Here is a 27,076-nt window from a genome sequence, read left to right as displayed (position 1 = left end):
ACTGGATTATGTTTTTAATTAGGGATTACTTTATTGATTCATTTTCATAAGTTATTTATTAGTGAATTTCTACAACTATTTTAAGTTACGTATTGTTGAACATTTTAATTCTGTTCATTTGGAAATCTGAAAGTAAATGTGGTACAGAGCATGAACTAGACTTATCAAAGAAGCATCTATGCTGCTTGAATTGAAACTACCTCTGGTTGCTGAAAGCTATAATAGTTTCTAATACTGACGCACGCCTCTGGAGAAACTCAGAAGGATTTCAAAATAGATTCTGAAACAGTGACCATGAGCTTTATATACAAAGTACATTAATTTTTAAGCTTATTTAGTCTTTTTTTCTTTTTGTTAAGATTTATTTATTTGAAAATCAGAGTTACACAGAAGAGAAAAAGAGGCAGAAAGAGGTCTTTCATCTGCTGGTTCACTTCGCAGATGGCCGCTAGAAGCCAGGAGCTTCTTCCAGACCCACATGGGTACAGGGGCCCAAGGACTTTGGCCATCTTCCACTGCCTTCCCAGGCCATAGCAGAGAGCTGCATCGGAAGTGGAGTAGGCGGGACTTGTACCAGCACTCACATAGGATGCCGGCACTGCAAGAGGCGGCTTTACCCGCTATGCTGCTGCACTGGTCCCCAAGCTTATTTAGTCTTTACAAGTGTAGAACGTGTTTCCAGCTCATGCCCCTCTGCTATGACAAAGATATTTCCTACAAAGCTTGAACTCTGTCCACACATGTTTGCATATTCCTTTTGTTAGGTTCAGCAGGATTTTTTCAATAATAAGATGCAGAAACAAGTCCATTTATTGATGATGTTGCCTTGCTGATATTATAAGGTCTGATTTTTAACTGTTAATAATTATAAATTTATTTTTCACTGTTTATAACTCTGTCAAATAAATAAAAAATAAAAATATTGCTGTGTAACCATCTTAAATACATTTAAAAAAAAAGAAATTACATTTTCCACTGGATGAAAAGAGGGAGAGGGTGGATAGACAGAGGTAGAGATAGATAAGATATATAGAGAGATAGAGATAGAGATAGAGAAAGAGATAGAGATAGAGAGATAGAATTGAGGATGAGAATTGCATACCATGCATATATATTGCATATGTGTATGCCAAGTGCTTTACATCTATTGTATCACTTAATACTCAGTATGGCCTATGGAATAATTAGAGTTATTAATCCTGCTTCACGGATGAGAGAACTGAAGTAAAGAGGCTAAGCAATTGTTCAAGATTACACAACTTGTGAAAGAGACAATAAGGTAAAATAAATGCAGAATCATTCAGCAGCAGAAAAGAAAACTCTGCAATAAGTGGTCCTATAGTACAGACTCAACAGATAACATTTGAATTCAGACAACATGTGGTAAATTTGTTTCTCTACATTTGCTAAATTGGTCATTCTGGGTAAATAATTCATGTTCTATATACTTTAGTGTACTTATTTTTACATCCAGTTATTAAAATGGTCTTCAAAGTCAGCAACAATAATTTAATGAAAGAATATTTGGCAAACGCCTGTAATACTATCTGGTTCCCAGTATGTTCTTACCAAGTGTTAATCATCCCAATGACAATTTTACTTTAAGTTCCTAAATGATTTCATAAAGGTTATGTTTATCATAACTATCTTTAATGAAAAAAATGACCTAATCAATGATAATTTAAAGCAGCCAAGAGAGAATATGAATCTTATTTCTTAATAAATTCCTTAAAAAGTAGGAATCTCAGGAAATTTCAATACAAAATTAATCATAGTATCACTCAGGGATAGTCTTATTATTTTTGCTAAAAATAAATTACCATATGTATGAAAAGAAATTAATATGAATAATATGATTAAAATAAAAGTGATGGAAATTATGGCTAACTTTCTTAGTGTTTATGCTTTCCTAACTTTGTGCCTCAAACATACATTGTTTTTTTATTTAAAAAAAATTACCTTGATAATCTCATATAAACTTATTGATGAGCACTTGAATCATTTATTCCACTAGAATATTAAGAAAAATTTGATAAAACATAGATGAAGCATAATTAGGAAATTAATCATTTCCCTTTTTGTTTTTCTCCCTCTTGACTTATATCATTTTCTTAAAATTTCACTATGTATTTCCTCCTAAGTGGAAGCATTTCCAGAGATCCTCCCACTTTGATCCTTAAACCAGGGTATGCATGGACTGGTATACAATATATGTACAACTATGGTGTGTGTTCATAAATCCTAATTATTATAACTGAAATTTATGTCTATTCCTCTCACTAGTCTTAATCCTTACCACATTCCACTATATCTATTGCAAATAGAGGCCCTATGTATATGAGTATCTAATAAATGAATGAAATATAAGAAACTTTTCATATGATTAGATCTAAATCCATATTGGAAATTCTGAAATAAATTTTTTCACTAAAATTGCAATTGGAGAAAAGAGTTTTTATATTAGTTCAAAGTTTTAAGTTTTACATGTCCATTAACTTTTTTTTTTTTTTTTTTTTTTTTTTTTTTTTTTTTTGACAGGCAGAGTGGACAGTGAGAGAGAGAGACAGAGAGAAAGGTCTTCCTTTTGCCGCTGGTTCACCCTCCAATGGCCGCCGCTGCAGCCGGCGCACCGCGCTGATCCTGGCAGGAGCCAGGAGCCAGGTGCTTTTCCTGGTCTCCCATGGGGTGCAGGGCCCAAGCACCTGGGCCATCCTCCACTGCACTCCCTGGCCATAGCAGAGAGCTGGCCTGGAAGAGGGGCAACCGGGACAGAATCCGGCGCCCCAACCGGGACTAGAACCCGGTTTGCCGGCGCCGCAAGGTGGAGGATTAGCCTATTGAGCCACGGCGCCGGCTCATGTCCATTAACTTTAAAAAAGCAATAAAATAGAATGATTCCTTTCATATAATCATTATTAGGGGTGTTCAAATACATAGTGAAGTTCAGCAGTAAATTGCGGGACATTAAAAATCTTAGAAAAGAATGAAAATGAATTCAGCAAAGAACAACACAGAAAAGTCATATCAGGTGCCATTCAATGTGAATTTACTTTTGTTCCTTACCACAAGTCTCAGCATCAAACCAGTGCCCCCTGAGTTGCTTGCTACACTTAGCATCATTTCTATGGTCTAGAGAGAGCTTAGAGCCCTTGATAGCTCTTGTTCCATATGCCTTGTTTGTCTGACTTCATACATTTTTTTTTAAAAAGCAATATGGGTACACAAAGCTGAGATTTATTTGGGAAGCACAGCAGAGTGAAGGCTGGTATTCCTTCTGATTGATTTGTTGGGTTGCCTTTGCCTTACCTGTTAATACATTCTGAAATATCACATCTACACATTTTGAGTACACTATTATTTGAAAAAGATAAGAAGTTAATATGACTAAAAGTCTTAAAATAATGCAGAGACACATTTTTCTTGTTTCTTTCAACTTAAATAAAAAACTGAAAATGATTTAAGATTGGTGTTCTAGAAGACAAAGGATCACTGTAAAGAGACTGATGACCTGCTTGTTTCAAGTTCAAAAATAGAAGAGGAAATAGTGTTAAATCTTAACAGGAGAGACTAAGGTGAGGACATCTTGACATAAGTATAGTTAAACACAAATAACTTTGTAAGGAAAGTGTTGAAGTACACTTGTATAGATATACTTAACTGTACAATTGATAACTTGTTTTCTGTGACATTTCTTACATTGTAAGTATGCCACTGTTTAGGTACTAGAGAAAGACTGAAAGTAGTTTACATGAATAAAATTTTATACCATGAATAACTCTTGTATTTTAAATTTTAACATCAAATGATTGAAATGGCCTTAAACCCAACTCTGTATTCCTGCATTTCCACATATTCTATTTTCATATTTATTCCTCATTATAAAAATAAAATCAGTAAAAACATATAGTATGAAGATAAAAGTTAGATGATTAAATACCAAGGGAAATTGATTCATTTGGTGAAAACAACCTAAAATAAAGTTGAAGGCAGATGCATCATCCTTCACTTGCCAATGCATTGGAAAATGTCATGCATTGAACAAATGTGAGGGTCATGGTGTGCTAACACACACTATAAAAAAAACTCATGATGTGGGAATGATGCCAGAGTTTCCATGAGCAAAATTCAAATCTATTACAGTATCAGGAAACATTTTTAGTTCTGACTGAAATGAATTTACAGGTTTGGTAGCAGTTTAATGAATAAAGGCCTTATATATGTATTTGCAGATCTTTAATTTTTGATTACATGGAATTCAAAGAATATCATCATCACCTTTACAGAAGAAAAAAATGAAAGTAATCTTTTATAACATTAATCAATTAAATGCCATCAATATTACAGAAAAATCAATTATTCTGCTAAATAAATTTAATTTTTCAGAGTTTGGTTGACACTTTTTTGTGTGTATTGATTTATGTGAAAGACACTGCAATTGAGAGAGAGGGATATAGAGAGGAGGAGAGAGAGGGGTCTTTCATCTGCTGGATCATTCCTCAGATGCCAGTAATTCAATGCATGTTTCCCATGTAGGTGGCAGGGATCCTAGTAGTTGGGCCATTATCTCCTGCCTCCCAGGTCTATTAGCAAGAAGATGGATTGGACTGGATTGGAACTGGAGAGAAAGGAGGACTTGATCTCATTGATCTTAGCTATTCCCATATGGGATAGAAGCCTCCCATGTGACAATTTCATCCTCTGCACCACTACATTTGCCCCATAAACATTTTTTAAGTGAAGCATTTGGGCAGCTAATAGCTCGTTATAGAGAGGCATGTCCAGGTATTAAGTATCAAACCTGACATAAAACATTTAGTTGCAGTCAACAAATATAAATGGATAATTTTAAGTGTTAAAATGCATCAGAATAAAATTGCTTATACTTTTTAATCCCTTTTATAACTTTGAGCTGTCAAAAAGAACAATGAAATTCTCCGTAAAGGATGAAAGATTTTTTAATTTAATATTTGACAAAATTAAAACCATTTGATACTATATACATATAATAAATAGGAGCTGATTGGCACACAAGTAATCCAGTTCTGTGAACATTTCTTCTTAAAAAGGATCCTACACATTTTTTCAAAAATCAAATAAAAATAACACACAAAAAAATGTTCCTCCTTCTGGTTCACACTCTCAGAATAACCACTGACTTATTCATTTCTGTTGAAAAGCCAGAGACTGAAATCAAACACAGTTGCCCCAATCACCCTTTAAAATGCTCTAAGATCTTCTGCCTTGAAAAGCTATCAATGCGTGGTCCAAGGACCGGCAGTCTCTTACTGTGGCCATGCCAGGAATGCATATTCTTAGGCTCCACTCCCAAACTAGTGATTGAGAATCTTTCCTTTAACAAGATCACCAAGTGAGTCATCCCCACATGAAAGTTTCAGAGGTTGGTCTAAGTACATATAAATCACTTCCTGCCTCAGACTCCCCAGCATTCAAAGACACAAGAATGCTGCTGACAAGACTCTGTTTTTGTGGTTTTAGTTTTTGATTTTCAACTCACTTTAATTCATACTTTTAATATTAATTCAAAGGCATGCGAAATATAATTTAGAAAATGAGACATACTTGCAAAATTAGTCTAGAATAAAACTATCACTATTACCTATGATTTTAAGCTACTATCACATTTAAAAAATATTTTAATTATTTTCCCCATTATGCTTCCCAAGGAATATCTCTTTAGAGAAATGTTATCATTTTTTGCAGTATGGCCAAATATTTTTTTAAAGATTTTTATTTATTTATTTGACAGGCAGAGTCACAGACAGTGAGAAAGAGAGACAGAGAAAGAGGTCTTCCTTCCATTGGTTCACTCCCCAAATGGCAGCAACGGCTGGAGCTGTGCTGGTCCGAAGCCAGGAGCCAGGTGCCTCTTTCTGGTCTCCCATGTGGGTGCAGGGGCCCAAGCACTTGGGCCATCCTCCACTGCTTTCCCAGGCCACAGCAGAGAGCTGGACTGGAAGAGGAGCAACCGGGACTAGAACCGGTGCCCATATGGGATCCCGGCGCTGCAGGTGGAGGATTAACCTAGTGAGCCACAGCGCTGGCCCTGGCCAAATATATTTTTAAAATAAATCTTAAAAATGCAAACATTTGATGTGTTTTCTTAGTGTTTCATGTACAGGATCTGATATATGTTAATTTAGTATTTAATAAAATAAAAACCTTAATTTCACCTTTTATTCCATGCAACACAAATCAACCATTTATCCATTTCATACATATTCATGTGTATTTATACTGTGTGAATGCTATAGAAACATGACATGTGGAACTCATCACTTACAAATCTGTTGTGTTGTTGCAGTTTTCTTTCCTCTCTGAATTTTCCTTTGAATAATCATCAACAAAAGTATGTCTACTTGCATTCTGCCTTTTAATGAACACCCAGTGTTTTCAGGTAGGACTAAGGCAACTTTGCTTCTCTGTAAACCTATTTATTTAGCTCCAAGCTTTTCTTTTCTTTTATGATTTTAACAATTTTAATTAGTCACCTTTGTTAGATTTTCTTCCTGATCTCACCCTCTGATCATCATTTTTTTCTCTAATTGGTCTTATTTGGAAGATTATTTAAGCACAAAGACTGTGTCAGATGTTAAACTTCATGTAAGGTCACTTTAGAAGTCCTAGACAAAAGAATGTTTTGGGTTCTGAACATAAAAGAGACACATATTTATTTTACTCTGAATAACAAACACTGATCACACATCTTTCTCCTACCTCAAACAGATCATGTTTAGCTGACATGACTGTGGGTTCCATGACATTAATCTCTGACCTGATTTTTTTTAACTGCAGCAGTGTCAGCTTTCTATTAATAGGCTCTTATCCAGCAAAAATTGTACATAGTTTCCTGGTGTGTGCAAGCCTGGGAAGGTGAACGGTACCCACTCCAAAGAAAGGCAACATATCCTGGTCTAAGAACTAGAGGAGTCTTTCAAAGGTGTTCCATCTATTATCTTCTAGACAGTGTGGGTAATATGTATAATATATTACATGCAGAGAGTTGTTTAGAGAGTGCTTTGAAACTGAATAAAGACAAGTTAATTATAGAGACGTTAAAGAGCAAATCTTTCCTAAGATTTCAAATATCCATTTGTGAAAAAGTAAATAGTGACTAACTACACTGATTAGAAGGGGGAAAATCTTTCTTACTAGGAAAGTACTTTTTAGAAAGAAAGTCAGCAGACATTGGTACAGAAACAATAACCTAGTTAATCTTGAAATTGTTACTAGTTATAAAAACGATGGGCTCTGGACGTTTAGAGAGATTTTGATCTCAGATTTATTATTTTACAAAATGAGTAAAGCCAGTAGACAAGTGTTGCACCCTGTCATTAACATGTGGAACTAAAAACAACTGACCTCATAGACACAGAGGGGAAACTGATAGTTATAGAAATTGGGAGTGAAGATGTAAAACAGAAAAACAGGAGGAATTCATTTTTCAGTTTTTAAAATCTGCTGTAAAATCTATTGTAAAAATACTCTATAATTCACTACATGTAGTTGATTAACTACATTCATGTAGTGAATTATAGAGTATTATACAAAAATACTCTATAATTATCTACACGTAGTTAATTAACTACATTCATGTAGTGAATTATAGAGTATTATACAAAAATACTCTATAATTATCTACATGTAGTTAATTAACTACATTCATGTAGTGAATTATAGAGTATTATACATTTAAGAATTGATAATAGAGTAAATTTCAAATATTTTCACCAAAAATATGAAATACTTGTGTTGATGAAAATGTTGAATAGCTTGATCTAATTATCCTGCATTGTATTAATAAAGTATATCATATACTGTAAATATATAGACTTACAAATGGTGAAAACATAAATAAAATTTTAAATGACACATGTTATGGCATAATTGGTTAAGCCGCTGCCTACAACACTGGCATTCTATACAGGTGCTAGTTTCCTGTCTTAGTAGCTCAACTTCCAATCCAGCTACCTGCCAATGGCCTGGGAAAAGCAGAGGAAGATGATTTGAGTATTTGCACTCCTGTCACCCATGCATAAGACACAAATGAAGCTCCTATCTCCTGGTTTCGCCCTGGCTAAGCCCTGGCCATTGCAGCCACGAGCAGATGGAAAATCTATGTCTCTCTCTGCCTCTCCTGCTCTCTCTGTAACTATTTCAACATAAATAAATAAATATAGTCCACAACCATGGCATCTTTCAAGGTAGCATACCAAAAAAGTGCAGACTCACATTAGCAAAATCTCCAGGTGAGGTGATCCTGTGAATTAAGAATCTAATTAGTAAATCTACTGCCAGAAGAAACTATAAGAATTTCTTCTTACTCCTCCTCCGCCACCAATTCTTGTTCTTTGTTCTTTCTGTAAAGATTTGTCTAAAAATTAATATAGTAAGTGAATATGCTATATTTTATTATAATAATAAACACTGTCTAAATATTCTTGCACAAAAAATGAGGGTGGATAAATAAACGATAGAGTTGGAGAAATATAGTAATTATACAATTGCCTAACCTCATGTTGAATCTGGCTGAAACAACTGCACACTGATTGAATTACCGGGCACTATAGTATTGTGGATTTAATCTGATATTACTGTGAAGCTGGAATAGAGGTCAGGTGATTACATAGATGCTCATATATCAGTTATCCATTGCTGCATAACACAACATTCCAAAATTTAGTGCCTTAAGACATTAAAAACTACAGGCACTTACTTTACTCTGAACTACTGTTATCATTTATTGTGCTGAGAACTTTGTAATTTGATTACATTAACCAAGTGTGTCTTGCCCCTGTTTCATGAGTTTTATTACAGTGAGTCAACTGGGGATGGGAAGATCCATATTCAAGGTAACTCATTCACATGGCTGGAAAGTTGGTGTTGGATGTTGGCTGGAAGCTGAGCTGGGATAAGGGACAAAGTATGGTTCTTCTCATCATGGGTCTCTCTGCCTCCCTATACCTCCCACCCCCAGGTTACTTAATCCTTTTCACAGCATGGTGCTTGGAAGAGACATGAAAATAGTCTTTTATTATTCCTAATTCTACACTGTCAATTTTATTTTAAGGTTGCTTCCTATAGTGTCTCAGAAAGAGGTCACTGTTTTAAAGCATTACTCTTTTTTTTTTTTGGACAGGCAGAGTGGACAGTGAGAGAGAGAGAAACAGAGAGAAAGGTCTTCCTTTGCTGTTGGTTCACCCTCCATCCAATGGCCGCCACGGCTGACATGCTGCGGCCAGCACACCGTGCTGATCTGAAGGCAGGAGCCAGGTGCTTCTCCTGGTCTCCCATGGGGTGCAGGACCCAAGCACTTGGGCCATCCTCCACTGCACTCCTGGGCCACAGCAGAGAGTTGGCCTGGAAGAGGGGCAACCGGAACAGAATCTGGAACCCCGACTGGGACTAGAACCCCGTGTGCTGGCGCCGCAAGGCAGAGGATTAGCCTATTGAGCCGCGGCGCAGGCCTAGAGCATTACTTCTTTATCTCTGAGAAATCTCAATATTCCCTTCATTCTGCCCATGCCTCTCCAAACACACATTTGATATATTTCAGAGGACTAGGACCAGTAAAAACTAACTGGGGCATTTCTGCTAGATAGTCATGAAGTCATCCTTTCTCCATGATATGATGATTGAAGACAGAGTATGTAATTTGACTGAGCAAGGTGTCTTCTTCACACTGAATGCAACTTTGTATACAGAACAAAGAAGAATATAACATCATGAAAAATACACATTTATAATAGAACCATAGGGCATAAAACTAAATGTAAGAAAAATGGCTATAGCAATACTTTCCACAATAGTGAAGAATTGAAAGAAAAACTCCGTGGGGACCAGGGCCATGGCACAGTAGTTTAATCCTCTACCTGTGGTGTTGGCATACCATATGGACACCGGTTCTAGTCCCGGCTGCTCCTCTTCTGATCCAGCTCTCTGCTGTGGCCTTGGAAAGCAGTATAAGATGGCCCAAGTGCTTGGTCCTTGCACCTGCATGGGAGACTGGGAAGAAGCTCCTGGCTCCTGGCTTTGGAATGGCGAAGCACCAGCCGTTGAGGCCATCTGGGGAGTGAACCAACGGAAGGAAGACATTTCTCTCTGTCTTTCCCTCTCTCTGTCTGTAACTTTACCTCTCAAATAAATAAAATAAAATCTTAAAAAAATACTTTAAAAAAGAAAGAAAAACTCCAATGAATAGTCAAATTGTGACTTTCAAAATGGAACACTGTATAGCAAGAAGAATAACAACCTATAGATACAACAGCAAAGAGGGCTCTTACATGTAGAGTATTGAATTAACACAGCAGCAAGATAGAAAAATGCATCTTGTGTGGTTCCATTCATATAAAGTACAAACTTGATTGCAACAACCCATATCACTAATAGATATAAACTCATAAAACTAGATCACAGCAAAAGTGTTGTTATGAAAAAACTTGGAATTGTTTCCTGGATGGGAAGATTTGGAGCAAGAGGAGCGCTGATTTAAAAGTGACATCAGGGATTGTCATTGTGGCTAGATGCCTGCAATGTGAGCTTCCCATATGGGTGCTGGTTCCTGTCCCAGCTGCTCCTCTTCTGATTCAACTCCCTATTAATGGCCTGGGAAAAGCAGCAGGAAATGATTCAAATGATTGGGCCCATGCCACAAACATGGGCACATGGATGACCTTGATGAAGTTCTGGGTTCCTGGATTCGTTCTTCCCCAGCTTGGCCACTGCGGCCATCTGGGGAGTGAACCATGGGATGAAAGATTCTCTCTCTCTCTCTCTCTCTCCTCTCTCTCTCTCTCTCTCTCTCTCCTCTCTCTCTCTCTCTGTCTCTCCATCTCTCTTTGTAACTCTGACTTTCAAATGAATAAATAAATACATTTTTTTAAAAAGAGGTGCTGGTGTTATAGGTTAGCAGGTGAAGCCACAGCTGCAACACCAGCATCCCTTAGGGGTGCCCATTTGTGTCCCAGCTGCTCCCTGCTACAGGCCTAAGAAAAGCAGCAGAAGATAGCCCAAGTGCTTGGGCCCCTGCCACCCGTATGGAAGACCTGGATAAGCTCTTGGCTCCTGACTTCCTTCTGGCCCAGCCCAGCCCCAGCCAACACAGCTATTTAAGGAGTGAACCAGAGAATGGAAAATCTCTTTCTCTCTGTCTCTCAAAATAACTAAATATATCATTCAACTCTGACTTTCAAAATAAATAAATAAATCTTTAAAAAAATAGAAAAGTGACATCAAATTGAGAGTGTCTGGGTGAATGGACACACAGTGGGTGTTTCAGGTACTAGAAACTATTTCTTGATCTCAATTACTACCTAACAAATGATATATAAGATATATGATTCATTCACTTTTCATGCTCTGAATTTTGTGCACAAAAATAATTTTATAGGAAAAATAAAAATTTTATAAAAACTGATGAACTATGATTTTTGTTTTAACTAAACTAATATGGTTAGTCTCCTACAAACCAAATGGGACAACAATTTGTCAATAATCACCACAATTTTCTAATTATTTTTGTGCTTTTGGATAAAATTATTACACATTTTGCGTATTCTCTCAACTTTGAGTGTGTATATTGATTTGAAAACATGTGTGTCACTGTAGTAGCATTACAAAGGATTGAGGAAACACTGGAGTTACTTTAAGCAGGAGTGGAGTTCAACATGTCACAATATAGCGTAACTATCAAGTAAAGAAATTCAATCCACCCTCAAGTTTGCTATTTAGCTTCTGTAAAACTATATCAAGCAATTTTGCAAAGTATTGTCTTTCAGTTTACCCATAAGAGTTGCTTCTACCTGTGACTCTCCTCAAATTATACTATTACCTCTCAACTCATTTGCTCAAGGGCACAGGAAATGTCTTCACCTTTCACTGATTTTTCCTCAGGGGGGAAGCGTGCCATTCCCATTAGCCTGTGAATCTCTTTGCCTTTTAGTTCCTAAAAATGATCATCTTTTTTTTTTTCTTTCTACTATGAAATTATGAACAGAAAATTAAGGTTGACAAATATAATTATATTTCAGTAACAATTTGCTTCTATCTTGAGTGAGTTTTGAATAATTGACTTAGATATCCATACTTAGTATGCTAAATTTAAAATGGTAACTTACTTGATAATATTAAAATCACCTTACCATCAATTAAAACTTTCTATTTTGTCTTAAAAATAATAGACAAAATTTGGGAAAAAAATGAATATGGGGGTTTCTCATAGTTGTGTTTTTGACACAGCTCCTTCAAAACTTTTCATCAGCATCTTTGTCTTATGTTCTTGTTGGTTACTGGGGTGTAGTTTAGTGCCAGCATCTAAACATAGCTTTAAGACATTTATTTTGGGGGCCAGCACTGTGGTGTAGCAGGTAAAGCCGCCGCCTATAATGCTGGCATCCCCTATGGGTGCTGGTTTGAGACCTGGATGCTCCACTTACAATCCAGGTCTCTGCTATGGCCTAGAAAAGCAGTAGAAGATGGCCTAAGTGCTCAGGCCCCTGCACCCGCTTGGGAGACCTGGAAGAAGTTCCTGACTCCTGGCTTCCAATTGGCGCAGCTCTGGCTATTGCGCAACCAATTGAGAGTGAACCAGTAGATGGAAGCTCTCTCTCTCTCTCTCTCTCTCTCTCTCTCTGTAACTCTGACTTTCAAATAAATAAATAAATCTTTTTTTAAAAAAAAGACATTAATTTTGGCTGAAAAAATATTGGAATGCAAGCAATTGGTTCATAAAAATGCATATCCATGAACTTTTTACAACACCACATATTAATTCTAATAGAGCTCTCTGTTACCACAGACAAAAATCTCAAGTTCTGTTGGCACTGTTTTAATCTTGTCATTTCAGTACCCTAAATATTTCCTTATCACTTTTTTTATTTTTTAATTTTTTATTTACTTTTAATTTATTTGACAGTGAGATAGAGAGACAGAGAGAAAGGTCTTCCTTCCGTTGGCTCACCCCCCCAAATGGCCGCTACTCCAGTGCTGTGCCAATGCGAAGCCAGGAGCCAGGTGCTTCTTCCTGGTCTCCCATGCAGGTGCAGGGGCCCAAGCACTTGGGCCATCCTCCACTGCCCTCCCAGGCCACAGCAGAGAGCTGGACTGGAAGAGGAGCAGCTGGGTCTAGAACTGGCACTCATATGGGATGCTGGCACCACAGGCGGAAGATTAACCAAGTGAGCCATGGCACCAGCCCCTTATCACTTCTTCTAAGGCTTGGTCCATGGGATGTGGACCTTGCCTCTTCCCATCTTGGTTGATTTTATTTCATTTTTTCTTCATGAGTTGGAGAGGATGCCCATATATAAATACCAAGTACATAAATAGAGGGAGAACACTCACATGGAGGTTATGGGATCTAGGGTTCATAGTAAATTACTAGCTCAGAATAAATCAGGAACATGAGGTATACAGCCCTTCCACTGAAGGGAGAGCAATACAGAGTGTAGTCCAAAACATCTTTAAATGAGGATTTTCACCCAAATTGGTAGCCAGATAACTCTTTATAGTGATCATTATTGGGCTCCAGTCCAGGGTTTGCTTATTCTCAGCTACCTGCTGTCTCTTTTTCTTTCACTTCTACGCTGATCAAATACACTTTGATCTCCTTACTCGTTGGTGCATTATTTTTCCCTCCCCAACAATATCAACTTATCAGTATCAAGAATAGGACATTCTTTATTCATTTTAGAATTATTTCAGCAAATTTCAATGTGTGCTTAATCATCATAAAATCATGAACACGTCGTGTTAACATCATTTAACTAAATCAAACACCACCATTCATAACTCCAAATTGGAGATGTATATTTTTTAATCTGTCTCATTCATTCTTATGCTTTTCTGCTCTTTCCTACTTGCTTTTCAATCTGTTACATTATCGGCTGGAACCTCGCGTTATTCATCCTGTGTTTCCATTGTCTGGCCTTCAGTCTGGTATATAATAGCTGCTAAAATATTGAATACAACCAAGTCTGACATGACACACTGTTTTATAAATCTGTGTCTAAGCAGATAATTAATATGATAGAGACAAAATTCTATAATATTTCAGATAAAAGTACACTGCCTTTCTCTAAATGCAATGCTTAATAACTCTGCAGTGTTAAATTCACAAGCATGACATTTTACCATATTACAGTGACTTATAAATTTTATACTACACTCTTTTCCCCAAGGCAATTATATATACATTAAATAAGGATAACCACAGACAAAAATAATACCTTCAGCATTGAATACTAAAGAAGTTCCACTTTAGATGTATATTTGTCATTTTTGTCTTGACGTTAAACCAAATGTCTACTCCAGACAGAAAATTTTCCTAATCACAGGATGATTATATTTTAAAATGTAACAATAAATTTTACAGAAAACCTTGTTAAAAATGTTCTTGAAAGTATAAATAAATAGAAACAGATTCTCTCACATCCACAAGCTCACTAATGCCTTCAACATTACCAAAACCATGTTTTTACTAATGAGAGCTTTTCTTTTCCTTTATTTTTCAGTCTCCTGTTTTGCACAGAGAGGAGAATGATGCAGCAGATGAGTAGCAAGGGTAAAACTAGTTTGGCACAATGAATTTTAGCTTTGTGCTCTCTGAATAAAAAAACTGGATTTTCCCTGTGAAGAGCAGGTTGCTGAATATATTTCCTTTGTTCTTACAGGTTAAAAGATTGTATCTTTAACTTGTGTAAGTAAAGACCACAAGCTCCAGCAACTGCCAAAGATTAAAAAATTAGATGGCCAGCGCCGCAGCTCACTAGACTAATCCTCTGCCTGCGGCGCCGGCACCCCAGGTTCTAGTCCCAGTTGGGACGCCGGATTCTCTCCCGCTGCTTCTCTTCCAGTCCAGCTCTCTGCTGTGGCCTGGGAGGGCAGTGGAGGATGGCCCAGGTCCTTGGGCCTTGCATCCACATGGGAGGCCGGTGGTAGGGGGCATCTGGCTCCTGGCTTTGGATCGGCACAGTGCCTCGCAGTAGTGGCCATTTGGGGGATGGATCGGTGGAGGGGGGACCTTTCTCTCTGTCTCTCTCTCTCACACAAACTCTGCCTGTCAAAAAAAAATTAGAAAATCTCTAAACCCATATGGTTAAAGTACATTGTGAGATGGACTATGCAGTTTACCAGGAAACAACTCATTTACATACCAAAGAATCTCTCAAAAATGTAAATTCTATGTGTCTTTGACAGCTTGACTTTAGGCAAGGAGTTGAGGAGATGTTTGATGTTTAGAGAGCATAACTTGTATAGAGAGAGCAGAACTTTATTCATTGCACACTTGCCACGCATACCCTTTTTAGTTTCCTTTGAAGCTGAAAGTTACTTTTTGGACCAAGAAGTTAATCTATCTCTGTATATTCTTCACTTGGGGCAAAACATGCTTATGTGACACGAAACATTCCATAGCAGAAACTGTGCAGGTCACTCATGTTATCCAGAGCTGGCAGAAATTGGGAAGAATAAAAAACTTAACTTTGGTGGGTCTTTGAATTTTAAGTTAGTTCAACAGAACCTAAACTCCAAAACATGGAATTAATGTGTATTTGTCAAATAAAGATTTTCCTCTCATTTCTTCTTTTGAAGTGTGTTACATTAAGCAACATTCATTTTTATATATCAAGCAAGTCTTGAAAGGATTTCTTTTCACTTGAAGGAAGAAAATACAATAATAATGTTTTAATACTGGCATTAAGCTCCAACAAAACATTACTACAAAATAGCTTAATGGGAACATCTTAACCATCTATGCATTTTCCTTTCAAATAGATACGTCTAACCCAAAGGTCAATGTAGATTATTCTAAAATTGCTTAGTTGCACTGTTTTATGTTTCTCTCATATTAAATATTGTTAACTGATTAAAAATTAATGCAAATAGCATCAGAGGCAATAAGTCTCTAAGGATTTCTAAGCCTTTTTATAACAGCTGAATAGCCTCTATTCATTTCTGCATTGTAAAGATAGTGTGGTTTTTAAATTACAGGCACAAAGATGACCAAACATAAAGAGGAAAACAAAACAAAACAAAATACTAATAAGCATTTAAGCTGATAAACAGCGCATTTTCCAGGGGTACCGTGTCCTTCCTGGGTGGAAGGAAGAAAGAGTCATTGCTATAAATAATAACTAGCTATCAGGGAAAGCTTCTCAGTGGAATCCAGGTAGGGATGACATTGAAGAGACATATTTCCTGCTCACTTTTTTTTTTTTTTTTTTTTTTTTTTTACAGGCAGAGTGGACAGTGAGAGAGAGAGAAACAGAGATAAAGGTCTTCCTTTGCCGTTGGTTCACCCTCCAGTGGCCTCCGTGGCCGGCACACCGTGCTGATCCGATGGCAGGAGCCAGGTACTTATCTTGGTCTCCCATGGGGTGCAGGGCCCAAGCACTTAGGCCATGCTCCACTGCACTCCCTGGCCACAGCAGAGAGCTGTCCTGGAAGAGGGGCAACTGGGACAGAATCCGGTGCCCTGACCGGGACTAGAACCCGGTGTGCCAGCCCTGCAAGGCAGAGGATTAGCCTATTGAGCCACGGCACCGGCCTCCTGCTCACTTTTAATACAGACTTTGTATAATAGATGCTTGCAAGGACCAATTAACAAGGCGTAAACTTAATTTGTCAACAACTTACTGAAAAGTTGAAAATATTCCTCTGGCCATATTCTTCACAAGTAACCAAGATTCATCTAGTAATCATCCTGAATAGTAAGATTCCCTCCTACCCTCCCAACCACATAAAGTTAAGTAGTGGAACTAGCCCTTGAGCCCCAATTTCTGACTTAAAATTCTATGCATTTTCTACTTTATCACAGTCTCTTCATTTTCTTAAAGTTGTCTTCACTCAGCTCTGTACTGTTTTTTCTGATTTTCAGCAAAACTTATCCCACTGATTTTCACATCTGCATTTCTTTCTTTTTCTAAGTTCAACATGAGCAGTAAAGAATACTGAAACATTTTAAATCAACCCTATGAAATTTATGTGGCATCTGTCTTTCAGAATTTCTATATTTTAAAAAGATATTCATGCAAGAATTTGGTACTTAATACCCTATTAAGAAGCACAATATTGGCCGGCGCCATGGCTCAACAGGCTAATCCTCTGCCTTGCGGCGCCAGCACACTGGATTCTGTCCCGGTTGCCCCTCTTCCAGGCCAGCTCTCTGCTGTGGCCAGGAAGTGCAGTGGAGGATGGCCCAAGTGCTTGGGCCCTGCACCCCAGGGGAGACCAGGAGAAGCCCGGGGCTCCTGCCTTCGGATCAGCGTGGTGCGCCAGCCGCAGTGGCAATTGGAGGGTGAAAGGAAGACCTTTCTCTCTGTCTCTCTCTCTCACTATCCACTCTGCCTGTCAAAAAAAAAAAAAAAAAGAAGCACAATATTCCTTGGTATAGCACATTTCACAACTATTTTTCCATCAAGTTTTTTTTGTTGTTGTTGTTGTTCTCAGGTTTTTGAAAGAACCACCACAAAAATTAACTATTGATAATAAACATCTCTATTTAATATCATTAATAATTATGAAAAATGATATGAAGCAAACCTCTAGATTCCTACATTATAATGAATTATTTTATAATAATTATTTCCTAGACTACTGTTATGAACAAAATATAAATATCTGAACCAGTTTACCTAAAAGATTCAGCTTTTATTTGAGAACAGAAGATTGTTTAATTGGAGAAGTAATTTGTGCAAATAAATTTTGTGTCCAGTGGATTCACTGAGGCATAAAAAGTCAATTCTATAAAAAGTATATCTATATACTTTACTATCTATATACTTATATACTATATATATATATATAAGTATATAAGTATATATAGTATATAAGTATATCTATATACTTATATACTATATATATATAGTATATATATATACTATATAAGGTCAATTGCTATAAAAAGTCAATTCTTATTAAAAGTTACTTATTTTACTAAAAACATCTGCTATGTTACTTGATTTTTATTATGAGTCATTTTAATATTAAAAAGAATATTATAATATAACCCCATGTACCTATCATGAGCTCCATAGTAATCAATTAATAGCCAATCATATCTATTCACATCCTATCTACTTTCCCCTTTTGTGTATTACAACTAAATTTCAGGTATCAGGTCATCTCAAATCATATATTTTTTTACTATGCTTCCCTAGATAATAAAGTGTTTAAAAACATAATCACAACACAGTTATCCCACTAAAAACGCAATAACAATTCATTAATATCATCTCTGTCAAGTTTCCAGTTATGTTACTTGAATATTTTAAAGTTGTTCGAATTGTCTTCCAATAATGCTATGCATTATGATGGATTTCTCTTTCGTTACAGTTCTTTTAGTCTATATATTTCCTTGGGATCTATTTGTGTTATTTGAAGGATCTAAATTATTTGTACTATAACAGTACTCCTAGCCTGGATTTTGCTAACTACATACTAAAGTACCCTTTCTTTCACATTCCTTATTTCTCTACTTTATGAAAATTGGGTACTGTATTAGTTTCCTTTTTTAAATTTCTATTTTGTTCTTTCTTTTTAAAAACTTTTTGAGTCCAAAGTCGTGTTTTTGTGTACTTCCAGAAGTTTGTCCATTGCTCTCAAGTGCTACATAATGGAAGAATCATCTCCTTAGTGAAGTCATGTACAAATATTTACAATTAATTAGATTTGTCATAGGCCCGCTCTTCCAAATGTTCTGGATTTTCAGTGTCAATTTTGAAAAGTGTTCTTAGAACTTAAAATGATATACTGTATGTGGAATATTGATTTTACTCATCAGGAGAACAGAAAACATAACCTAAAAGTGATTAGTGTTTAAACTGTCTGGTACCTCCCCCTCCACCAGCAGGTCATACTCATTTAGAGTAGCCACTCTTGGCTTTGACTAAGTAAACATGGAGGTGCAGATCTCCTGCTTCTCGCTGCACTGTTATTGTAGGTGATATAGCTGGTGTGCTTAGTTGTTAAGTAGTCTGGATATGAATTCTTAATCTTTATTGGGAATCACAATGGGTGCTCTCATGCTGCAGAGTCTGTAGGAGTAGTGTCGGGAGAAAAATTAATGGATGATTTTCTCTAAATTTTGAGTATCAAATCCTCTCATGGTTTTGAATTTTTCAGAGCAGTGAAAAAAAATTCAACTAATAGTAAGAAAAGAATTCTGGTCGGTGCCATGGCTCACTTGGCTAATCCTCCACCTGAGGCACTGGAACCCCGGGTTCTAGTTCAGGTTGGGGTGCCAGGTACTAGTCCTGATTGCTCCTCTTCCAGTCTAGCTCTCTGCTGTGGCCCGGGAGGGCAGTGGAGGATGGCCCAAGTAGTTGGCCCCTGCACCCGCATGGGAGACTGGGAGGAAGCACCTGGCTCCTGGCTTCGGATCGGCGCAGTGCCGGCCATAGCGGCCATTAGGGAAATGAACTAATGGAAGGAAGACCTTTCTCTCTGTCTCTCTCTCACTGTCAAATAAAATAAAAAAAAAATCCGCACATAGTACCATAACCCTTCTCCTAAACCCTCAGTTTACATAATAGTTTAAAAGATGAGTGTTTGAGAAAGCTCTTCTAGATTTTTAAATGAAGGGTCCTTTAAATACTAATAACATGGAATTCCTATCACTTATTTCATTACATACAAATTTTTATTTTTGTATTTGTAGGTTCTTTTTTTAAGATTTTTATTTATTTATTTGACAGGTAGAGTTATAGATAGTAAGAGAGAGAGACAGAAAGGTCTTCCTTCCGTTGGTTCACTCCCCAAATGGCTGCAACGGCTGGCACTGCGCTGATCCGAAGCCAGGAATTTCCTCCTGGTCTCCCATGTGGGTGCAGGAGCCCAAGGACTTGGGCCATCCTCCACTGCCTTCCCAGTCCATACCAGAGAGCTGGACTGGAAGAGGAGCAACTGGAACAAGAACCCGGCACCCATTTGGGATGCCAGCGCTGCAGGTGGAGGATTAACCTAGTGTTCCACTGCGCTGGCCCCTTGAGGTTCTTTTTTTAAAACAAAAGATTTATTTGGAGGTTCTTATTCTTAGAAAACACAATTCTATAAATATTGTAATGAAGCATAATATGAGTATATCAATTAATTGGAGATTTGAAAGTATTACATATTTTACTAGTTTTTTTTTAAAAAACCTCTATTATGTTTTCAAAAAACTTTTAACAATTAACAAGTCTTTGCTTCATTGTCAAAAATACTCATTAAGCGTTTTTGCATATTGCTATTTTTCATCCAATCGTTGTTGCAATTGGTGGTTGAAAGTTTTTGTGGACATCAGAAGGAAGAGTTAATTTTGGCTCTAGCCTAGGAATAACTCACCCTCTGGAAAGCCAAACCAGGCTATTTATAGCCCTAAACCTGAGTGCTATTGGATTCTAATCCAGTCTGGGGCCTAACCCAACTCATGCATTGTAGCATGGGATTAGTGTTGGCCCCCAGTGAGCACAGAATTGATATTCAGATAACTATCAATATCATTGCAAGAGGAAATAGTCAGTGTAAACCTGTGTTCAGACACACAGGTCTGATGTGTGTGTCTGGATATGAATTCTAGCTATGCCACATATAGGTGTGAATTTGGGCATATCCTATAATCTTTCTAAACCTTACCTTCTTATTCTATAAATAGAAACAAAAATGATTTATCCCATTTGGTTGTCCAAATGATTACATTAGTACATAACAAGTTTGATTCGGTGCTTGATATTTTATGTTCTCAGAAGGAACTTGAGTTTTTATTCTTGTCACTATATTTAGTCAGTTGATCATTACCATAATCAAACATGCTGTTTCCCACAAATTCTTTGGAATTTAACTTTGCCCCAGTACTAATTTACCTATTACTTTGTACCTGAAGTACAATTCTATTTCTAGCATTGTTTCCTTTGTCTCATGAGATGAAATAATCCACTTTGCATGCAGTGGAAATATATACGAACTTGGTAAGGTTGATTGATAGACATGCCATGGACTGCAGTTGAGTAAGCACTGGGGGAAAAGAAAGAAGCCATGAATTGTATTCTCTGACCTGTAATTATCAATGACTGTTACAGAGTCATCTATTCCCTATGATCCTCTCTCCTCTGTTATCAGTGACCACAGGAAAGTCATCTAATCCAAAACTTGATGTAAGAACAGTGGACTAGAGCTCTCTAAGTTAAGAGCTCTGGTTGTTTTTTTAGACTGCTTTGTTTGTGATAAGTGTTTGGGCAGGGTAATTGGTACATGGCATAAGACTCTTAAGGTAGTGCTTATATTTCAGTGATGTATCCTAAAGAGGCTGTAAAAGAAATGCAACCATTGGAAGGAAAGACTATTCCTGTCTGAGGGAATAACTTACACAAAGGCCTTGTACAAAATGACACAAAAAAGTGAGAGTCCCAATGACAAAATGAAAAGCTTATAGTAAAGCAGTGTGTAAGAATCTTTGAATAACCACGGAAAATGTCTGTAGAACTAACCCTAAAAGAAAAGTTCTTTTTTGTGTATCAATTTAATAGCATTTGAGAAACATTATTTAAAAACATTCCAGAAATGCAGATGATGCTTAAGGGGTATTGAAATGACAAAGATTCTGTGAACTGTTAAGATCATAGAATGCAAATGATCACCACTTAGGAATCAGGTGGTGCTTTTTCTTTTTTAATTTATTACTAATTCAGTTATTTTTATGAGTAATGTTAAGAGGTATTCCAAGATCCCTTATACTCTCCACAGGGATAAGGCAGAAATAAGATTTCTATTCCATGATCAGAATTCTCCTATAAAACTTTTATGAATAAAGCAAAAGGTCTGAATCGTATAATCCATAGGCAAGTCAAAATGGTTTAGCCAACTGACCTCCTTAATCAACTGGCGGTCCACATCTGGAACAGAGGCAGAGAACATTATGCATAGGTATCTTAATAACTTACGCAGGCCTAAGCAAGAATTTTTATGGACAGCTCTCTTTAAGACAAACTAAAGGTCATGTGATACAGTATATCTAAGGAATAGGAAAAAAAAGGCTATTTATACTTAGTTAAATTCTGAACTAAAATTGGTAAAGAGTAAACCAGATATCCTCTTACAGAAAAGAAAAAAAAAAAAACAAACAAACTAGATTTAAGAGCGCTGGCTTCAACTCTTGGCAATATTATGGTCTTGAGCAACTCACAGGACATCTGATTACACTATCTTTTTCTGTAAAATGGAGATCATAATGCTACCTTATTGAATTGTGTGAGGTCTAAATAACTACACAGTGTTCTGAACAAAACAGCTAATACAGAGAACTCTCTAAATAATTTCTGTTATTAGTTTGGGGTACCAGACTGAATTTCTCTTTGGAAAGTACAAGTAATTTTTATCAATTTTGACTGAAAACTCTAACAGAAATTACTGTGCCCATATTAATTTCTATCCAAAAAAGACAAAAATCAGATATTCTATTTTTCAGTTTTCAGATTCAAAACAAACCAGCACAGCATTCGACTTGGAAGCTGTCAAGAGCACCACCTGTCTGATTTTCTTACAGCTGTCAGAAGAAAATTTTAGATCCATCTCCCAAATTGCTATCCCAACCAGAGTAAGATTGTATTCAAAATGCAGTGGCTTTTAAGGGTTTCTCTATTCTAAGAAAAAAATACAAGTGTTTGTGCATGTGCGTGTATAAAACTTAATACATAGTTAAGTAATACAAATTACATGTTTTAGTTGTAGCTTGTAATTTTTCAGTATAAGCATTGAAACAGAAATATTTTAATGTAAAGATGGAATTCACAATTTAGAGGGTAAAGATAAATTGATTGATGAAAAGAGTCAAAATTCTAACACATAATTGCTTTATTTTAAAAATAATGTTGATCTACCATAAATTTGTGGAATTTTAAGCTTTATCTCTGGGTAGCCGTCCAATGTAAGGTAGATATGAGTTTAGTGAGCACTAAATTTTATGTAAATCTTACAAATGTATGTGTGTATTTATATAGTCATTTGAACATAAAAATAAGTTAAAGATCTCCATTTAAAAATATAAAGAAAAAGTGCACCAAATCATTTGGTGCATTTGATTTGAACATTAAAAGTAATATTTTTAAGTAATCATGTCTCCATCATTGCAAGCCTTGTTATTTTTGCTAGATATGGTATCAGCCATCATGTTACATGACCATAGCTATTTATAGAGGTGTGGGAGACAACAGTTAATCAGTGAGGACTTTGGTTATAGCAGAGAACAGTTTCCCCATGCAAAATTTTAGAGAAGTTCCTTTTCAATCCCCCAGCGTTCAAATCACACTGCCCCTTGGTTTCCAACTCCATGTCTCCAGTCTTATACATAATTATTGAATAAGACAATTGCATAAAAGCAACATTTTAAATGGGCACATAGACAGCACACTGTCAGTTTACACATTTTCCCCTATTTGATACTACTAGAAAATAGCAGCAATACCTTCAGCAGTGATCTCAGTCATGGTGGTGGTAGGAAGTAAAAGTCAGGTGGAAAGTTTCCGTCAAGTTGTACCTGGCAGAATATCTTAGAGAACTCTGGTAGGGGGCTCTGTGTTATAACGTGAGGGCTCTTCGTTTTCCTGGCTGTTTCTGCAGCTTCTTTGTTGTCCTGTTGAACTTTGCCTCTTCGCTGCAGAGTTCTCCCCCTGGAAACAACCTTAAGCCCTTTCCAGGCTGCACTTGTGGCTCAGCTAGAAGTATCAGCTTCAAACAAAAATAGCCTCATCTCCCTAGGACTCTTCAGCACTTTTTTTTTCTTGGCACTTTAGAGAATCACACACACACACCCTACCAGTTTGCCAGTGCCAGACACACACACACACACACACAAACTCACAAGAAGCCCAAGGAACAAAAACTAAAAAGTACTGTCTAAGCCCCCACAGTTCCTCTAAGATAATTACAGATCTTGAGGTCTGTGTCAGAAAACACGAAATAAAGAGTTGAAAGTAATCTTATCCATGATAGCGCAGATTTATTCTTAGTGCCCTTGGTGCTGAGAGCATTCCTTGCTCCCTTATTTGGCTGGGGGAGGGTCCTGTAATGTCTAACAGAGGCAAAGGAGAGAGAAGTTGTAAGTAATTTTCTCAAAGTTGATTCCCTATTTGTCCAAATCCACTTAACAGATGCAGTTACTTACATAAGCTATACTTAAAATTGTGACTATTAAGCCTTGAAGCTTGCTTCTAAAGTCGTCATGTTGTAGATGATTAATATTTTCTAAATACTGGCCAATAAGAAATATGTAATATGAAGTTATGCTATGATACTTAAGAACAGATAAATTACTAGACTTTGCATTTTCTTTAGTACCTCACTGAAAACAAAATACCTGAATTTGTGTATGTAATGAAATAAAAAAAAGGAAGAGTGACATAAAGTGTATTCATAGCTGTCCCTTTTGGAAAGGATTTCAACTTTTCCCTACCATAAATTTTAAAAAAAAATCATAGCAGTAGCTAACAATTAGCCAAATTGGTTGATTAGCATTTCACCTTCCCACTCCCAGACAGGTGTTAATGAGCAGAGAAATATTTAGTAGCTGGTGGCTGGAAGAAGAAGGAGAATTAAAGGTCATTGATAATCATAAACTCTAACCAATGCTGAAACAATTGAGAGTTGACTACACTTATCTCCTAGAGTACTTTCATATTCAACCCAAAAAAAATGCTTGTTTCATCTTCCAGCTTTGTGGCATTTTATTGTCAGAATCTCTTGAATTTGGATGTTCTATCATAGATCATAATACAAACCACATCTCTTATTCTAAAATTTGTGCTGGAAGAGTGGACAGTTGAGTTGTTTCCGCAGAAAATGACCACCTCTAGGTTAGTATTTCTGTATATATTTGCTGCCACAATTCCTGGCACAATAGAAAGTACTCATTTATCAGCTACATTAATAAATTAGTAAGTATGCTTAAATCACCAAAGAGGCTATAATTCCAGGTAACATCACAATCTTTCACAGGTGCCTCAACTAAGAGTAGACTAGGGGCTTTTGGCAAATAGTCTAATGTCTTTTCTAAGAAGTGAGGCTTTCTTGCAAAGATAGTTGTTTTTCGGTATTCACAGGGGGTTGGTTCTGTAGAATTAAAATTTAAGAGTGATCCAGTACCTTATACAAAATGGCATAGTGTTTACATAGCAGCTACACACCTTTTCTCCTATACTTCATCTTTAGTTTACTCATAAAACTGAATACAATGTAAATGGTATGTATATACTTAATATGCTGTATTATTTAGGTAACAGTGACAAAAAGTGCATATTTAATACACAATATGTTTTCCAGTTTTAAAATATTTCTTCCTTCCTTCCTCTCTCCCTCCCTCCCTCTCTCCGTTTCTCCCTCCCTTCCCTTCCTTCCTTCTTTCCTTCTTTCCATTTCTTTCTTCCTCCCTTAATCTCTCTCTCTATGTCTGTCTATCTCTCTCTCTCTCTTCCTTTCTTTCTTGAAAATTCAGAGTATCAGGGAAATAATGGGGTGGGGGCGGCAGAGAGAGAGAGAGAGAGAGAGAGAGATTCCATGCAATGATTCAGTCATCAAACATCTGGGGCAGGCCAAGCCAGGACCCAGGAAATCTTTCTGGTTCTCCCCCATGAGCATCAGGGACCCAAGCACCTGGGCAATCACCCACTGCCTTTCCGGGCGCATTAGTAGGAAGCTGGATCAGAAACCATGTAGTCTGGACATGAACTAGCAATCTGACATGGGTTGCCAGCAACTTAACCCTCTAAGCCACAGCACCTACCCCTAAAATAATTTTGATCTACTTAGTCTCTGAATGCAGTCTCTGAATGCAGAACCCAGGAGTCTGGAGAACTGACTGTATAACTGTTTGCAGTAAACAGAAGTATCCCACATTAAGTCCACCAACAGGAATGAAAGTTGCAAATCCTTGAAGTAGCTTCCTGGAGCACTAAGTTTGTCTAGAAGAGACTAATAACAGTTTCTGCCCCCAAAGACAGCTCCATTCGATGACTCTGCAGCACTTTCAATTTGAACATAACACAGTTCTTTATGTCTCCATTCACCACTTTAATAATTACTCCCTCCCATTAACTGAAGAAATAATATCTAGTATTCCATAGGTCAAGGCCTAAATAAAACTAACTTAGAGGAAAAAACCTCTCAATTTCAAACTCTTGTTCAGTAAAAACTTAAAATGAGATTACAGAGCAAGAATACTAAATTTCTAGTGATTGATATTGCTTTCAATATTCCAATCACTAAGTCCATATTATATATAATGGAAGGAAAAAGATGACAAAAAATTATCCTAGGCAATAAATGTGCTTTTTAAGCAATAGGTTTTACAAAACTCATCTATGAGATGAGGTGATAAATCTTATTGTACACTGAGAAATTAGCATTTTTCTAGCATATTTGACTAGAATTATTTTTTCAATTTTTTATTTACATAAGGTGAACAAATTTCATGTATTTCATATATACAGATTTAAGAGCATAGAGATACTTCCCACCCTACCTTCTCCCCTACCCATGCTCCCGATACTTCCCACCCTACCTTCTCCCCTACCCATGCTCCCACCCTCCCTCCTTCTTCTTTTCTTACTCTTTTAATTGTTTCAATGACATACTTTCAGTTTATTAAAGAATTCAACAAATAGTAAAAAAGAAAAAGGGTCGGCATTCTGGTATGGCCAGTAAAGCTACCGCCTGCATTGCCGGTTTTACATATGGGCACCGGTGGGAAGAATCACTATATTCCTAAAGTTGTACTTATGAAATGCATGAAGTTTGTATTCCTTAATATAAAAAGTTTTCTTTGGGGAAAAAAAAAGAAGGTGAGAAACAGGCTCTCAAAACCAGAAGACAGCACAGGCTACTCCTGCTGCTCCCACTTTTCCCTTTCTCTGCTTGTTATCTTATTTTTTTTTTTTTCCGGTGAGCTACTCATTTAAATAAAATTACTTTTATGGAAAAAAATCTTCTCTCCTCAGCATTTTGATATGGCCTCATAATTTCCATTTTGCTACCATCAGCACAGATAGACTTATCAAAGGTTTACCTACATGGACATTTATGAAACTAGGACACT

At 36.8% G+C, this 27,076-nt stretch overlaps 1 protein-coding gene across 1 annotated transcript in view; it reads right to left on the bottom strand.

Moving 5' to 3' along the window:
• TRDN (triadin) overlaps positions 1-23,616 on the bottom strand; it is a gene marked incomplete at its 5' end in the record, with an annotated part of 426,652 nt that extends 403,036 nt beyond the window's left edge. Inside the window, 1 exon segment of the mRNA NM_001082743.1 lies at positions 23,453-23,616. Within this exon segment, the coding sequence (NP_001076212.1) occupies positions 23,453-23,474 (22 nt within the window).
• Positions 23,617-27,076: the final 3,460 nt, after the last annotated feature.

Source organism: Oryctolagus cuniculus, chromosome 5 (assembly GCF_051225735.1).
Source record: "Oryctolagus cuniculus isolate XC-2025 breed Fujian yellow rabbit chromosome 5, ASM5122573v1, whole genome shotgun sequence".
NCBI lineage: Eukaryota > Metazoa > Chordata > Mammalia > Lagomorpha > Leporidae > Oryctolagus > Oryctolagus cuniculus.
This window is presented reverse-complemented; position numbering and strand designations above follow the sequence as displayed.